The sequence below is a fragment of the Sminthopsis crassicaudata genome, chromosome 3 (assembly GCF_048593235.1).
Source record: "Sminthopsis crassicaudata isolate SCR6 chromosome 3, ASM4859323v1, whole genome shotgun sequence".
In the NCBI taxonomy this organism is placed as follows: Eukaryota; Metazoa; Chordata; class Mammalia; order Dasyuromorphia; family Dasyuridae; genus Sminthopsis; species Sminthopsis crassicaudata.
In genome coordinates, this window is record NC_133619.1 from 394410138 (window position 1) to 394427854 (window position 17717).

The 17717-nt window shown below is 38.9% G+C and overlaps 2 protein-coding genes across 2 annotated transcripts in view; one reads left to right on the forward strand and one right to left on the reverse strand.

Annotated features, from left to right (window-relative positions):
• The window catches only part of LOC141562237 (uncharacterized), a 46955-nt gene extending 45138 nt beyond the window's left edge, over positions 1-1817 (forward strand). The window contains exon 14 of the mRNA XM_074302220.1: positions 1423-1817. The gene's annotated coding sequence lies outside the window, so the exon portion shown is untranslated. The remainder of the gene's footprint in view (positions 1-1422) is intronic.
• LOC141562175 (uncharacterized) overlaps positions 1-17717 on the reverse strand; it is a 77416-nt gene that overhangs the window by 27590 nt on the left and 32109 nt on the right. Inside the window, exons 4-5 of the mRNA XM_074302186.1 lie at positions 13439-13600; positions 12846-13012 (exon numbers count right to left, since the gene is read on the reverse strand). Of these exons, the coding sequence (XP_074158287.1) occupies positions 12973-13012; positions 13439-13600 (202 nt within the window). The 3' untranslated portion in view covers positions 12846-12972. The remainder of the gene's footprint in view (positions 1-12845; positions 13013-13438; positions 13601-17717) is intronic.

Consider the following 17717-nt stretch of genomic DNA (forward strand, 5'->3'; position numbering starts at 1 on the left):
GCCTTCTGCAGTTAATGGTGACATGTCCTTTAGCTGAGGAATCCCACCTGCTTACACTCACTAAGTCCAGAAGCGGGTCAGTAGAGTGCTCTTCACTCCTTATTGAGCTTCCATAGGCTGTCCCTGGGGAATGGGCTGAGACCAATTCTTTTGCTTTTGTGTCTCATCAGCCCCAGTAGTCATGCAGCTCCTGGCTACTGTGACTGCAGTTTGAGTTAATCAGTACCCCCTAGGGCAACCCACCTTGCTGGGCCTCAAGCTTCACATTGATGGACTCCTTGAGGCTGGGGTCCTCCGGCCGTGCTGGAGTCCCTGGAACTCCCCATTGATGCCTGTGTGCAAGCCTGGGTCCGGGGATCTACAACCAGTGCAAGACTTTTGGGAGGTCAATTCTCAGGTGGAGACAGTGCACCCTATGGTTCCGAATCCTTACAAGTTTCTTTCTTTCCTTGACCCTGGCCATGGGTGGTATACTGTTTTGGATCTGAAAGATGCTTTCTTCTCTATGCCCCTGGCGCCCGTAAGTCAGCCCCTCTTTGCCTTTACCTGGACCGACCCCCATACAGGGATCGTGTCACCACTTACATGGGCCTGAAGGGACATAAACCCCACAGCCGGTATATCAAGAAAAATGCGGACGGAATGAAGGACAAGATGGCTGGAGAACTCCTCAAGGCCAAGGAATACTCCCAAGAATGGCAATTTTGCCCTTCATAACAAGTATGCATAGCCTCACACACCTGGGCAGCGCCTGACTCTATGAACTCCTGTGCCATTTCTACAGTCCTGCAATGAAGCAAGTCACAGAATCAGGGGCAAGGAGGTGACTGGAATGGGGCAAAGTTAACCCAGCCCCTCAGAAGCCAGTCCCTGCAAATGGGCCTAGAGGCAGCCAGCATGGATAACACTAGGAAGTGGACTTCACCCAAATGGAGACAGGGTTTTGGGGGGATATGGATACCTCTTGGTGTTTCTGGATACCTTCACTGGGTGAAAAGAGCCATTCCCTACAAAATCCGAGTCAGTGACAATTGTAGCTTTAGATTCAGGATGCCTTCCTTCATTGGATCTGATAAGGGGCCTGCTTTTGTTTCTCAGACAGTCCAAGCTCTATCCAAATTCCTGGGAGTTCAATGGAAACTACACTGTGTGTACTGACTCCAGAGTTCAGGGCAGGTAGAAAGGATGAATAGGTCTTTAAAGGCACATATAAGCTGCTAAACTTAAACTTGAAACCAGTAAGTCTTGGGTGAGCCTCCTTCCCTTTGCCCTGCTTGGGGGCGGATGCTCAGCTAATTCATCTACACACACACACACACTCTCTCTCTCTCTCTCTGAAGTCCCTTTTGGTGCATCCCTGGCCGTTGTGCCCAGAATAGTGCAGCAAATTCCCCTTGACTTCACTAATAAATATTGATTAAGTCTTTACAGGCCCTGTTGGAATTCCAGAGTGCTGTGAAGAATTTGCATGGCGCAGCAGCCAAACATGAGCCCCCTGATCCTCTGGCAGACTCGACCCTTGGACCAGGAGACTGGGTCCTCACCAAGAAACTTCCTTGAGGAGCCTAAATGGACCAGGCCTTATCCAGATGCTGTTTGAATGACCCCAATGATGGAGAACTCAGAAAAATAATATATCAATTATTTAGAAAAAAAAAAAAAAGAAAAGAATGTTGCTGCTGAGCAGTATACTGGCAACTAAAAGTTGAAAAGGATGCCAAGACAAATAAGAGGGAAACATTTTAATTCATGAAGGATATTCCCAATAAATTGTAAGCTTCCACAGGAAAGGGGTTTCTTTAGCTTCTTTTTGTATCTCCAACACTCCAATCAATATCTGGCACACAATAGGTGCTTAATAAATGTTGATTTCTGTCTCTTCACCTAGACTCCAAGCTACTTAGAGTGACTTTCTCCTTCAACCTTCCAGAGGACTTCATTATGCTCTGTTTTGATACTTATCATGTCAGATTATAATTATCTGTGTCTAGCTTATCCCTTTCATGAATAGAGGGGCCATGTATTATATAACTTTTCATCTACCTTGTAAGATGTTCACCAGCTTTAGAGCTGAGCCCAACTTGAGATAATATAGAGAACAATCACTTCTTTTAAAGAGAAGGAAACGGAGGCTCAAAGTGTTTAAACCACTTGTCTAATGTAATATAGGGATTGAGAGGCAGCTAGATGGCACAGTAGAGTGCTGAGTTTAGAGTCAAGAAGACAACTTCAAATTGAACCTCAAACACTTAGTTATTGTGTATCTTGGACAAATCACTTAACAATTGTCTGTCTCAATTTCTTCATCTGGAACATGGGTATTATAAGAATACCTACCTCCTGTAGCTGCTGCAGGATAAAATAAGAGAATATTTGTAAAGTACTTTGAAAACCTTAAACTGCTATAAATACTAGTGATAATTGAGTAAATAGGGCAGAATTTGAATGCAAGTACTTATGCTCACCCAGTTTCAGAAAAGGAAGAGGCCCAAGAATCCTGTCACATCATTTAAAAAACAAGGGGACTCTTGAGAAGTTTCAGGGAATTGTCTGAGGTCAAACAGATAAGGAGCAGGTTAGATTTGAACCCAGATGTTTGTGACTGCAAATTTAACACACTACCCATTAATCCACATTGCCTTTTCCTTCAAAAAAAGGGAGTGCTAAGTACATCCAAGGAATATAAAAATGCTTGTTGAGTGGACTCGGCCTTCTGGGGTTTTTTGACTGTTCTGCCCTTCTGCCCCATTCCCCAAGGGAAGCAGAGTTCTTTAAATATATCTTTGAGTGGTTCACTAAGTTCCAGGAGTTGCCTCCAATAAATAATGGGTTCAGAAAAGGGTTAGTCTGTAAGTGCCCATCATGGGCTAAAATGCATGCTGTGCTTGGATGCCACCAACAGGTGGAGGCTAAGGGGGATCGTTTTTCAGAGAAACCTTGATCACCTCAGAGAAAGCATCTCATGACCCCTCAGGCAGCTGGCCACAAGTGGGCAAATGGTGCTAAGTCAGGCCTCTGCTTGCAACTGAAGAAAGACTAGCCAGGAAACATGAGAAGTACTGAGACTTTGGGTGTGTATGAGGCTTTTTTGAGAAGCACATTCAGTCCATCTTCTGTGCTCCTAACAGTGATGGCTGGAGGACTCAGAGGGATGGAAGGCATTTATTTGTTCCATCTGACAGGGAAGGAAAATCAGCCTCTGAGAGGAGAGGTGATAGATCCAAGTCCAGCTCTAATTACAATTCAGGTGTCTAGCTTTCCTTATCCAAGGAATATTCACAGACAGAAACAAGTGAAAAACAAGAATCTGTCATAGCATACAGCTGTTCTCTGCCTGGCCCTGAGGAAGGTGTATTGGAGAATCACATAATTCAAGCAGGAATGGCCAAAGAGAGTAAAACAAGGAGAGGATGTAGAGACCTCAATTGATGGTCCATTGAAGGAGGTAGATACCAGAGGATAGTATCAGATGACCTGAATTCAAATCCTGACAATGCTCCTAAGTGCCTAAGTGGACACGAGGGTAAAATGAGGGGCTTTGTCTCAAAAGACCTTCCAACTCCAAAAGCTAGGAATACAAGCAGCATTGATTAGGCACCTACTGTTTTCAGAACTGGCAAGTAAGTGGCAGATAGTGCATGGGGCATGGGGCGTGACCTTAGATACTTATTAACTGTATTAACCTAGATATGACACTTATCCCTGTTTGCCTCAGTTTCCTCATCTACAAAGTGAGACAAATCAATGGCAAAGCACTCTAGTGTCTTTGCCAAGAAAACTCCAAATGGGGTCTTTCAAAGGATCAGTCATGACTCATCAACTAAACAACAAAGTGTATGGAACTCTGGTTGGAGGCTCAGCGAACTCTAAGTTGAGATAAGATGGGTCCCTTCCCTCATGAGTTTTGGAATTCCTCATGGCATTTGGAATAAGACTTGAACTATGATAACTGTGATGTAAACAATTGTGATATACTCTTGTGCTCAATATTAGAGAACTGAAAACACGGTATTGGGTGAGTTCCAAGGGGAGAAAGCTGTTACTCCCATGCATACATACATGGAGCAGATGGTATTTGGAAGTGATTACATCAGTAACTGGACATCCACGTAGTGCACTACACAGAGTATTCTGGAGTCAGGAGGACTCCTTCTCCTATGTTCAAATCCAGTCTCAGATATTTATTCGCTGTGAGACATGGAGCAAGCCATTTCACCCTGTTTCCCTCAGTTTTCTTATCTGTCAAATATTCTAGAAAAGGGAATATAAACCACTCCAACATCTGGCAAGAACAGCTCACAAAGGGTCAGAAGTGACTGGAAAATGACTGAAAAAGGAGATCAGTCTCTAGATTTAAGAGGTAAAGGGTCCTGACCTAGCTTTCTTTTCTAACTGTGGTCCTGTCCCCTCCTCTCTTGGGCCTCAGTTCCCTCAGCTGTCAGAAGCTGGGTGAGGGGGTGATCAGGCTTGTGTCCAGTTAAAGCAGGTGTTCAACCACACCCATTTGACATGTGAAGAAACAGACTCAGGGAGCCAAAGTAATTATGTCCATGGTAACTAGGGTGTGCTGCAGTTAGCTTGTACCGGCTCTGGAGGGCCAGCCCCAGTGTAACTTTTTACATTTGGGATATTGGTAAATTTTAAATCAGAGCTTGATTTACTTTTTGTTCACTGTTTAGGCTTAAGAAAGTGTTGCAGAAAATTAAATTTCAAAGCATGTCGTGTATATTTTTGTATTTTTGAGGGGATGGTAGTTAAACATTTACCAGAACACACCTGTAGCTACACACATTGATGCTCAATCCCAATTGGATCTCAGGTTTCCCAACTCCTGGCAGGAGTTGTGTCATTGATTGTAACACCAGCACCATGTTCTGATCACACTAGACAAAATCTCCTGGCTATAGTATTTGTTGTTAGAACCCTGACAAACCAGACCACTGACCAAAATGGCAGAGGCTCACCCTGTAAGGTAAGAAAGTGAGCTCCTCATATTTTTAAGACCTTCACTAAGCATAATATGCAATAGAAATAAACTGCAACCTTTCCCAGTAAGATCAGGAGTGAAAAAGGTTGCCCATTATCACCATTACTATTCGATATAGTACTAGAAACGCTAGCCTCGGCAATGACAGCTGAGAAAGAGATTCAAGGAATTAGAGTAGGAAATGAGGAAATCAAACTATCACTCTTTGCAGATGACATGATGGTATACTTAGAGAACCCCAAAGACTCTGCTAAAAAGCTATTAGAAATAATTCAGAATTTTAGCAAAGTGGCAGGATACAAAATAAATCCACATAAATCCTCAGCATTCTTATATATCCCCAACAAAATGCAACAGCAAGAGATACAAAGAGAAATTCCATTGCAAACAAATGTTGAGAGTATAAAATATTTGGGAATCCATCTACCAAAGAATAGTCAGGAATTATATGAGAAAAATTACAAAACACTTGCCACAAAAAATAAAGTCAGATTTAAATAATTGGAAAGACATTCAGTGCTCTTGGATAGGCCGAGCGAATATAATAAAGAAGACAATACTCCCCAAACTAATCTATTTATTTAGTACTATACCAATCAGATTCCCAAGAAACTATTTTAATGACCTAGAAAAAATAACAACAAAATTCATATGGAAGAATAAAAGGTCGAGAATTGCAAGGGAACTAATGAAAAAAAAAGTCAGAGGAAGGTGGTCTACGTGTACCTGATCTAAAGCTATATTATATAGCAGCAGTCAACAAAACCATTTGGTATTGGCTAAGAAATAGACCGGTAGATCAGTGGAACAGATTAGATACAAAGGACAAAAAGGGTACATCTATAGCAATCTAATCTTTGACAAACCCAAAGATACCAACATTAGGGACAAAAATTCATTATTCGGAAGAAACTGTTGGGAAAACTGGAAATTAGAATGGCAGAAATTAGATATGGATCCACACTTAACACCATATACCAAGATAAGATGAAAATGGGTCCATGATTTAGGCATAAAGAGGGAGATAATAAAAAGATTAGAGGAACAGAGAATAGTCTACCTCTCAGACCTGTGGAGGAGGAAGGAATTTATGACCAGAGGAGAATTAGAGATCATTATTGATCACAAAATAGAAGATTTTGATTACATCAAACTAAAAAGTTTCTGTACAAACAATACTAATGCAAACAAGATTAGAAGGGAATTAACAAATTGGGAAAATATTTTTAAAAGGAAAGGCTCTGACAAAGGTCTCATTTCCAAAATATATAGAGAACTGACCTTGATTTATAGGAAACCAAACCATTCTCCAATTGATAAATGGTCAAAGGATATGAACAGACAATTCTCAGGTGATAAAATTAAAACAAATTCCACTCATATGAAAGAGTGTTCCAAATCACTACTGCTCAGAGAAATGCAAATTAAGACAACTCTGATATACCACTACACACCTGTCAGATTGGCTAAGATGACAAGAACAAATAATGATGAATGTTGGAGGGGATGTGGGAAAACTGGGACACTAATACATTGTTGGTGGAGTTGTGAAAGAATCCAGCCATTCTGGAGAGCAATTTGGAACTATGCCCAAAAAGTTGTCAAACTGTGCATTCCCTTTGACCCAGCATTGCTGCTATTGGGATTATATCCCAAAGAGATACTAAAGAGCGGAAAGAGAGCTGTATGTGCCAAAATGTTTGTGGCAGCTCTTTTTGTTGTAGCTAGAAACTGGAAGTTGAATGGATGTCCATCAATTGGAGAATGGTTGGGTAAATTATGGTATATGAAGGTTATGGAATATTATTGCTCTGTAAGAAATGACCAGCAGGAGGAATACAGAGAGGCTTGGAGAGACTTAAATCAACTGTTGCTGAGTGAAATGGGAAGAACCAGAAGATCACTATGCACTTCATCAACAATATTGTAAGAGGATGTATTCTGATGGAAGTGGAAATCTTCAACATAAAGAAGATCCAACTCACTTCCAGTTGATCAATGATGGACAGAAATAACTATACCCAGAGAAGGAGCACTGGGAAGCGAATGTAAATTGTTAGCACTACTGTCTATCTACCCAGGTTACTTATACCTTCGCAAGCTAATAATTAATGTGCAACAAAAAAAGTTATTTACACACATATATTGTATCTAGGTTATATTGTAACACATGTAAAATGTATGCGATTACCTGCCATCAGGGGGAGGGAGTAGAGGGAGGGAGGGGATAATTTGGAAAAATGAATTAAAAAAAGTATATGCAAGTCCATTTTCAGTTTTGATACTCTTTGGCAGTCTCATAATAGAAAAGCAAAGAAATAAATGTTTCCACACATCTTAAGAAAAAAAAAAAAAAAAGAAAGTGAGCTCCCTATGTCTAGAGGTGCAGAGTGGAGTCTGAATGACCATGTTCACCTGAAATTGATATTTCAGGGAAGTACTGATTTGATGGCCTCCAAAAGCACTCAGGGACTCCGTTCCTCTCAGTAAGTTACTCTTGTCAAACCACTTTGAAAGAATTCTCATCAATGCAATGGACCAACCTCACCTGCAGATAATTAATAATTAAGCATATTATCTGCTTGACAGTGCTAGACTCAGAGTTCAGAATGACAAATGCATTTTGGGACATGGCCCAAGTGACACTTTGTTTTTGCTTTTTCTTGACTACATATGTTTATTGAAATTGTTCTGTTTCTCATTGATGAGTGAAGGTGAGAAGAAAATACATTCTCATTAATTGATAACTAAAATAAATGTAGGCAAAAAATAAGTTCTGTAAAGTACTTTGGGAAGAAGAGAAAAATTTATGAAAATCAGAATATCATGGAGCATGGAGATTATCCAGTGGTTAAGTAGACTTGACATGGCATGATTTTAGAGATGAAGGAACTGAGAACCAGTGAGTGGATGAACCACATGACCAGTGGCTGAGAGTTCACTTGAGCCAATGTCTCCCAAGGCTTAACCTATTGATTTTTTTTCATACTTGATACACCGCTCTGAACCAGCACCTATGGGAAGAGTGGAAGTTTTATTCTTCCAGGATGCTACAACTTATGATTGAAATTGGGGGATGGTACAGAATAAAGGAATTCTTCTGTACAGTGGGAAAATTCCTGGCTCTGGACTGTGATGTAGAAGTGACCTAAGGCCCCCTCTGACACATACTGCCCATATGACCACAGACAAATCATTTCCTCTTACTCTCACTTTGTTCATCTCTACAAAGAAGGGGCTGATCTAGAAGGTCTCTAAAATCTCTAATAGCTCTAGGGATCTGATCCTAATTGAACACGAGAATGTGCAGTCAGGTCAGAAGAATCTGTAGTTGGCCACTCAAGATGAGTGGCCAGTTAAGTAATCCAATCCATATCTACAAAAAAGGCTCACCTCTACAACCTTCCTCGTCATCTAGCTTTTGTTTGAAGATCTTTACTAAGAGTGATTCTTTCCTTCTTTTTTTTTTTTCTCTTTTGGGGAGGGAGTTTATTGGCAATTTGTGTATTATTCTGAACTTGAAAAACACTAACAAATATAGACATCTCCATATACAAAAGAAAAAAAAAAAAAGAACTGCTATTGTGGCTTTTTCCCACCCATGGTTAATCTTATTTTGTTTTGAAGCACCATTTTGAAAATTATATTTTGTTTTTGAATATGAATCTTTGTATGTCATTATAGACAAAATGGGTTTTGTAAAAGTATATATTTAGCATTTTAGTTCCAAAACTTGCTCTACAATCTGTGTTGCCCTCTGAAATTTTTAATATCTTCTTTGTATTTTTGCTAATCACTTCATTGACATTCTTTTCTTTTCTTGGCATCAATTTCACTATTCTTCTTCCAAGTCTGTCTCCCTCCCTCTAAAAAACTCTTCCTTCAAACCAAGTGGATATTGTCAAACAAAATAAATCCATACATTGGCCGTGTCTGAAACCATGTACTTCCTTTTGTACCTCTGTCAAGAGGGCAGAAACATATTTCCTCAGTCATCTTCTGGCACTGAGGTTGTTCAATGCATTGGTGAGATAAGTTCTTAGATCTTTTGAAGTCAGAGTATATCACAATTGTTTACATCACAATTATCATAGTTCAAGTCTTATTCCAAATGCCATGAGGAATTCCAAAACTCATGAGGGAAGGGACCCATCTTATCTCAACTGAAGAGTTCGTTGAGCCTCCAACCAGGGTTCCATACACTTTGTTTAGTTGTTGAGTCATGAGTGATCCTTTGAAAGACCCCATTTGGAGTTTTCTTGGCAAAGACACTAGAGTGCTTTGCCGTTTCATTGTCTCACTTTGCAGATGAGGAAACTGAGGCAAACAGGGGTAAACGCCTTATCTCGGTTTATACAGTTAATAATATCTAAGGTCATGCACCATGCCCCATGCACTATCTGCCACTTACTTGCCAGTTCTGAAAACAGTAGGTGCCTAATCAATGCTGCTTGTATTCCTAGCTTTTGGAGTTAGAAGGTCTTTTGTGACAAAGCCCCTCATTTTACCCTCGTGTCCACTTAGGCACTTAGGAGCAGAATCAGGATTTGAATTCAGGTCATCTGGTACTATCCTCTGGTATCTACCTCCTTCAATGGACCATCTATTGAGGTCTCTACATCCTCTCCTTGTTTTACTCTCTTTGGCCATTCCTGCTTGAATTATGTGATTCTCCAATACACCTTCCTCAGGGCCAGGCAGAGAACAGCTGTATGCTATGACAGATTCTTGTTTTTCACTTGTTTCTATCTGTGAATATTCCTTGGATAAGGAAAGCTAGACACCTGAATTGTTATGAGAGCTGGACTTGGATCTATCACCTCTCCTCTCAGAGACTGATTTTCCTTCCCTGTCAGATGGAACAAATAAATGCCTTCCATCCCTCTGAGTCCTCCAGCCATCACTGTTAGGAGCAAAGAAGATGGACTGAATGTGCTTCTCAAAAAAGCCTCATACAAACCCAAAGCCTCAGTACTTCTCATGTTTCCTGGCTAGTCTTTCTTCAGTTGCAAGCAGATGCCTGACTTAGAACCATTTGCCCACTTGTGGCCAGCTGCCTGAGGGGTCATGAGATGCTTTCTCTGAGGTGATCAAGGTTTCTCTGCAAAACGATCCCCCTTAGCCTCCACCTGTTGGTGGCATCCAAGCTCAGCATGCATTTTAACCAATGATGGGCACCTACAGGTTAACCCTTTTCTGAATCCATTATTTATTGGAGGCAACTCCTGGAACTTAGTGAACCACTCAAAGATATATTTAAAGAACTCTGCTTCCCTTGGGGAATGGGGCCAAAGGGCAGAACAGTCAAAAAACCCCAGAAGGCCGAATCCACTCAACAAGCATTTTTATATTCCTTGGATGTACTTAGCACTCCCTTTTTTTGAAGGAAAAGGCAATGTGGATTAATGGTTAGTGTGTCAAATTTGCAGTCACAAACATCTAGGTTCAAATCTAACCTGCTCCTTATCTGTTTGACCTCAGACAATTCCCTGAAACTTCTCAAGAGTCCCCTTGTTTTTTAAATGATGTCACAGAATTCTTGGGCCTCTTCCTTTTCTGAAACTGGGTGAGCATAAGTACTTGCATTCAAATTCTGCCCTATTTACTCAATTATCACTAGTATTTATAGCAGTTTAAGGTTTTCAAAGTACTTTAAAATATTATTTTATCCTGACAGCAGCTACAGGAGGTAGGTATTCTTATAATACCCATGTTCCAGATGAAGAAATTGAGACAGACAATTGTTAAGTGATTTGTCCAGGATACACAATAACTAAGTGTTTGAGGTTCAATTTGAAGTTGTCTTCTTGACTCTAAACTCAGCACTCTACTGTGCCATCTAGCTGCCTCTCATTCCCTATATTACATTAGACAAGTAGTTTAAACACTTTGAGCCTCATTTTCCTTCTCTTTAAAAGAAGTGATTCTTCTCTATATTATCTCAAGTTGGGCTCAGCTCTAAAGCTGGTGAACATCTTACAAGGTAGATGAAAAGTTATATAATACATGGCCCCTCTATTCATGAAAGGGATAAGCTAGACACAGATAATTATAATCTGACATGATAAGTATATGAAAAAAGGAGCATATGTTATGCATAATCTGACATCGAGAGTGTATTATAAAGGAGCATAATGAAGTCCTCTGGAAGGTTGAAGGAGAAAGTCACTCTAAGTAGCTTGGAGTCTAGGTGAAGAGACAGAAATCAACATTTATTAAGCTCCCATTGTGTGCCAGATATTGATTGGAGTGTTGGAGATACATAAAGAAGCTAAAGAAAGCCCTTTCCTCTGGAAGCTTCCAATTTAATGGGAATATTCTTCATGAATTAAAATGTTTCCCTCTGATTTGTCTTGGCATCCTTTTCAACTTTTAGTTGCCAGTATACTGCTCACCAGGAACATTCTTTTCTTTTTTTTTTCTAAATTGTTAATATATTATTTTTCTAAGTTCCCCATCATTGGACGCATTCCAGGAGAATCTGGATAAAATATATAGAGAACTGACCCTAATTTATAAGAAATGAAACCATTCTCCAATTGATAAATGGTCAAAGGATATGAACAGACAATTCTCAGAAGATGAAATTGAAACTATATCCACTCATATGAAAGAGTGTTCCAAATCACTACTTATCAGAGAAATGCAAATTAAGACAACTCTGAGATACCACTACACACCTGTCAGATTGGCTAAGATGACAGGAACAAAGAATGATGAATGTTGGAGGGGATGTGGGAAAACTGGGACACTAATACATTCTTGGTGGTGTTGTGAAAAAATCCAGCCATTCTGGAGAGCAATTGGGAACTATGCCCAAAAAGTTATCAAACTTTGCATATCCTTTGACCCAGCATTGCTGCTATTGGGCTTATATCCCAAAGAAACACCGAGGAGGGGAAAGGGACCAGTATGTGCCAAAATGTTTGTGGCAGCTCTTTTAGTAGTGGCTAGAAACTGGAAGATGAATGGATGCCCATCAGTTGGAGAATAGTTGGGTAAATTATGGTATATGAAGGTTATGGAATATTATTGCTCTGTAAGAAATGACCAGCAGGGGTGGAGTTGTGAAAGAATCCAGCCATTCTGGAGAGCAATCTGGAATTATGCCCAAAAAGTTATCAAACTGTGCATACCCTTTGACCCAGCAGTGCTACTACTGGGATTATATCCCAAAGAAATACTAAAGAGCGGAAAGAAACATATATGTGCCAAAATGTTTGTGGCAGCTCTTTGTTGTAGCTAGAAACTGGAAGATGAATGGATGTCCATCAGTTGGAGAATGGTTGGGTAAATTGTGGTATATGAAGGTTATGGAATATTATTGCTCTGTAAGAAATGACCAGCAGGAGGAATACAGAGAGCGTTGGAGAGACTTAAATCAACTGATGCTGAGTGAAATGAGCAGAACCAGAAGATCACTGTATACTTCAACAACAATACTGTATGAGGATGTATTCTGATGGAAGTGGAAATCTTCAACATAAAGAAGATCCAACTCACTTCCAGTTGATCAATGATGGACAGAGATAGCTATACCCAGAGAAGGAACACTGGGAGGCGAATGTAAATTGTTGGCACTAATATCTGTCTGCCCAGGTTGCATGTACCTTCGGATTCTAATGTTTATTGTGCAACAAGAAAATGATATTCACACACATGTATTGTACTTAGACTATATTGTAACACATGTAAAATGTATGGTATTGCCTGTCGTCGGGGGGAGGGAATGGAGGGAGGGGGGGCAATTTGGAAAAATGAATACAAGGGATAATATTATAAAATATATATATAATAAAAAAAAAAAAAAAAAGAAATGACCAGCAGGAGGAATACAGAGAGGCTTGGAGAGACTTACATCAACTGATGCTGAGTGAATTGAATAGAACCAGAAGATCACTGTACACTTCAATGTTGTATGAAGATGTATTCTGATGGAAGTGGATATCTTCAACATAAAGAAGATCCAACTCACTTCCAGTTGATCAATGATGGACCGAAACAACTGCACCCAGAGAAGGAACACTGGGAAGTGAATGTAAATTGTTAGCACTACTGTCTATCTACCCAGGTTACTTATACCTTCGGAATCTAATACTTAATGTGCAACAAGAAAATGGGACTTTCACACATATATTGTATCTAGGTTATATTGTAAAAGATGTAAAATGTATGGGATTGCCTGTCATCAAGAAGAGGGAGTAGAGGGAGGGAGGGGATAATTTGGAAAAATGAATACAAGGGATAATGTTAAAAATTACTCATCCATATATAATGTCAAAAAAGTATAAATAAAAATTTAAAAAATTGTTATCTGGTTATTGCAAGCCCTTGTTTCTTTATCAATTTTACTAAGCATTTTTCATAAGTCTCCCGCCTTGGCCATTTCATGTCAAATTGGCCCATTTTCAATTACTCAGTCAAAAATTAAAGTAATCAAAAGATCCTTACCAGGTCTTCCCCATGTCCTTCCCCATCTGCAGGGTTTCTGAAGGGACTTTTCTTGCAGGATCCCCACACTCATGACCCTTGAGTATCACTGCTTTGTGCTCGGCGCTTTGGGTGCCACTTGTTCCAAGCTTCTGGGACCTAATTCTGACCAGCAAAATAGATCTAATCATGTGAGAGGATGGCACAAGGAGACAAGAAGCAACAGTATGTCAGTGAATTGTCAGTGAATACCTCTGGTTTATTTCACTGACCCATAGAGTATGTATATACATATACATATATATATATATGTATATGTATGTATATACATGTTTTCAAAGTACAGCAAGATTATCATCAGTTAAAGGAAAGCATACATCATTTTGTTGCTAAGGAGGGTGGTGTTTGAGGAAGAGGAAAAAGCCCCTGGGTCTTTGGACTTGGAAGTCAGTAAGTAGGGGTTAAGGAGAAGGTCTAGAAAGAGACAAAGGATGAGGGATTATCAAAATCCCAAACACTATCATACACTTTATTAAGGAGGTTCCTGATTTTAAGGATTGCATCCACACTATGGTCATACCTGTGTTTTAAAAAGAACAGTATGGCAGTGAGGGTGGAACTGAGTGGACTGGATAAAGACTTTAGGAAAGGCGAACCCTTGAAACCAACCAGGGTTCAAGTGATGAAGGAACTGCACAATGTATTGACTAAATGGGGAGAGAAAAGGGGTTAAGAGATGAGGTATAAATGAGAATGTTTGAAAATAGATTCTCTACATGGAGTGAAGATTCATTAAACTCATGGGAGCTGACATGATTACGAGTTTACAAAGCAAGGGCAGCTAGATGGCCTGGTAGGTACCAGCCCTGGAGTCAGGAGTACCTGAGTTCAAATCCTGCCTGAGCAATTTATTACTTACTAGCTGTGTGCTCCTGAGCAAGTCATTTAACCTCAATTTCCTGATCAAAAACGAAAGAAAACAAAAATAAATAAAAACAAAATCACAAAGCAAGATAGTATGGACAGCAAAGTGAAAAGAAGAAAAGCCTTGGAGCATACAGCCATTCATGCTGAGTAGGGCATGCTCTTTATATAGATCCTGAAGAAGACTCAGGTAGAATAGCAAAACAAATAGGAGACATCTGATGTGGGAGCAGGATCACCAAAACCTGTAGTGCAAAATCTTTTTTAAAAAATTAATCAAAAGTTATGAAGGAAAAAAAAAGGTGCTCAGGGAAGAAGGATGTTGGGAAATTGTGGACAGCACAGAAAATTCCAGGCTCTTTCCATTTTCTTTATAAATAAGACAAAAATCTGCACTTCTGGCTTATTTAGACCAATGAAAAACCAATAGAAGTGGGAGATGAATGAAGGTAATCGTGGGACAATAGGAAAAGATCTGAAGAAGCTAGGAAGAGAATTTGCCTTCTTTAAAACTGTAAATACTTTCAAGGTTAGTTCAACTTAAAATAGTGAAGAGCTAGCCTTGTGATTAGTTGGGTTGGGATAAAGTCTCAGCCCCAAACACAAGAAATTTCACTTTGTATACTGTGTGGAAAAGATACAGAAAACCTCTGCTGATAAGCAACACTAGGCCTACTGGTAGTGCATACACATGACCATGGGAGAAAAGGAACTGCGACCAAGTTAATGAGTGCAGAAACACTGGAATAAGAAGGCTGCAGGCAGTTAGAAGAGAGGAGAGATCTTAGTTTAATGTTTCAGGATAGAGGAGACAAATGAACCAGAACTTGAGGCCAGAGGACATCCCTTACCAACCTCTTATGCTACCAACCACTTATTTTAAAAGAAAAAAGAAAAAAAAAAAAAAACTAAACTAAGGAGAAAAAAACCAACCATAGAAAGGATTGTCTACATAGGGAAGATCCAAGTTTTTCTTCAGAAAAGCATGCTTAAGTTGAATAAAGAGGCTCTGCCTTCCTTTTGCAATGTGAAATGCTCACATACCCATGAAGAATTCATAGAACTTCTCAAAAAAGCCTTTAAATAATCAAATAATAAAAATGGAAGAAAAACTAATATAGACATATATAATAGAAAAAAGAATCCAAAGAAAACAAGTTTAACAAAGAAAATTCAAACAACTTGAAAAGGAGATGCACAGTATTAAGAAAATGACTCTTTGAAAATTGAAATTAGGCAGGGGGAAGCCACAAAAGTCACAAGAGACAAAGGAGTAATAAAAAAAAAAGATAAAGAATGAAAAAAATGGAACAAAACATAAGCTATATTGTAAGAAAAGAACTACAATAAAAGATGTAAGGTCTTAGAACACTATTTATCAAAAAATCCAAAACACTAAGCAAAAATATTGTGGCAAGCAAAATTAATCAAAAAAGAAAAAAGAAAGGCATTCAGCAATCTTCCAGACATTTAGGTTTCTGTTGAAAACAAGAGAAAGCTGAACTTAGCAGATATTTTGATATACACAAAATATTAGAGAAATAGAAAATATTTCAAGGGATTCAATAAGGATAAACTGCTTACTGCCTAAGTGTTATACAAATTTAAGCCTCAGGATTAAAATAATTGTTGGTAATTGGGTAATTCATGGGGTAGAGGTGAAATGATATGACTCTACAAAGCAAAACCATAAAGGTAAACGTTAAAATAGTAAATATATAATATGATGGTTGCAAGAGGAAGAATTGCCATAGTGGAATTAGATATGGGGGAAGAGAGCTGGCAAGTCTGAAATCCTATTCACACTGGGAATGAATACAAGAGGAAATAATACATATACGTCTAGGAGACAATAAAAATTTTCAGAATTTAAGAAATAAGACGGTGAGGGATCAGGTTAATTTGGTAGATGGAAGGATGTGTAGAGGAAATGGGATATGGTGTGTAGCTTAATAGAAATGGGATAAAGAAGGAGATAAAGGGTGATGACAGAAGACATCCTTTTGAAGGAGGTGGGCATGGAGAAGGAAGTTAGCAAGATAAACTAGCAGTGTCCATAGGGATAGGAAATAAGAGATACCCACAAACATAAGGATTTGGAGTAGCATTTTTCAAGGGGGGAAAAAATCAAAGAAACAAAAAAAATTAGAATAATAATCATTGATATAACACAAAGTGAATGTTTCAAAAAAGAAAAAATAGAGAAACTACATTATTATATCAGCCATATTGATATTCCTTTTACACTATTCAAAATAATTAAACAGTATAAGGTCAGAGTATCATTCTTAAATCAAACATGATAAGTTGGTACATTTAGAAAAACACAGAAAACCTTGAACCCAAGGAGAATGATGACATCCACATTCACACAAAGAGAAGACAAATAGCAATGGATATCTGTACATTTGTTTATGATTACAAATATCCATATGGATATATGTCCATCCATACATATATCTATCTATCTATATGTGTATAGATAGATACATATATGTATATGTATATGTATATGTATATATATATATATATATATATATATATATATATACACACACACACATATACATGCATTTGTGTGTGTATATATGTATGTATCTATGTGAGTGTGCTGGGATGAATAGAGCCCAGCGAAAAGTTATGTCCCTGGTGGCAACCAGTGTCTAGGTGGGCCCCAGGCAGGGATGCTGACAGGATTCCCTAATTCCCATGTGAGCTCTTATTGCATTTCATGAAATGAAAGGATATTTTGCACAAAGGGAGCTGTCCTGAACTGATGCCCAAAGTTACTGTATACAATAATCAGAAGGCCATGATAGGGATGCAAACTCTCAATGTACTTTTGTATAAACACTGCTTATCTATCTACAATATTTAACATGCCCTGCTTTGACTTCTTTCCTTTGAAACTTCCCGTCTCTCCCCTTCTAAATAACGACTTCTGTTAATCAGCTTTGCCTGCCTTATGGCAACATAAAGCGACCTGAGTTTCTGAATTCTTTCTGGATGACTCCCCCCCATTCAGGAGTTATTGTATCCCTCCCATGTGTATATATGTCTAGGTGTGTATGTGAGTGTATATAGGCATGTTTTTATTGTGCTAACATAAACATGCTAAACTCCAGTCTCCTTGAGGGAGATTGTGGGGAAGGGAAGAAAAGGAAGAAAAGAATAAAGTAAAAAGTGCACAGCAAAGAACAAGAGAAAAGCTACAAGGAAGCAAAGATGGGACAGTTCTGAATAAACTTTGTTCTATTTTATACCCATTTTCTTGAAAAAATATTACATATTTTGAATCCTTTTTTTAGGCATGTACAAATGACAATGCTTTTATTCCTTTTTCTATTTTCATAACTTTTTTGTGTATGGTATTATG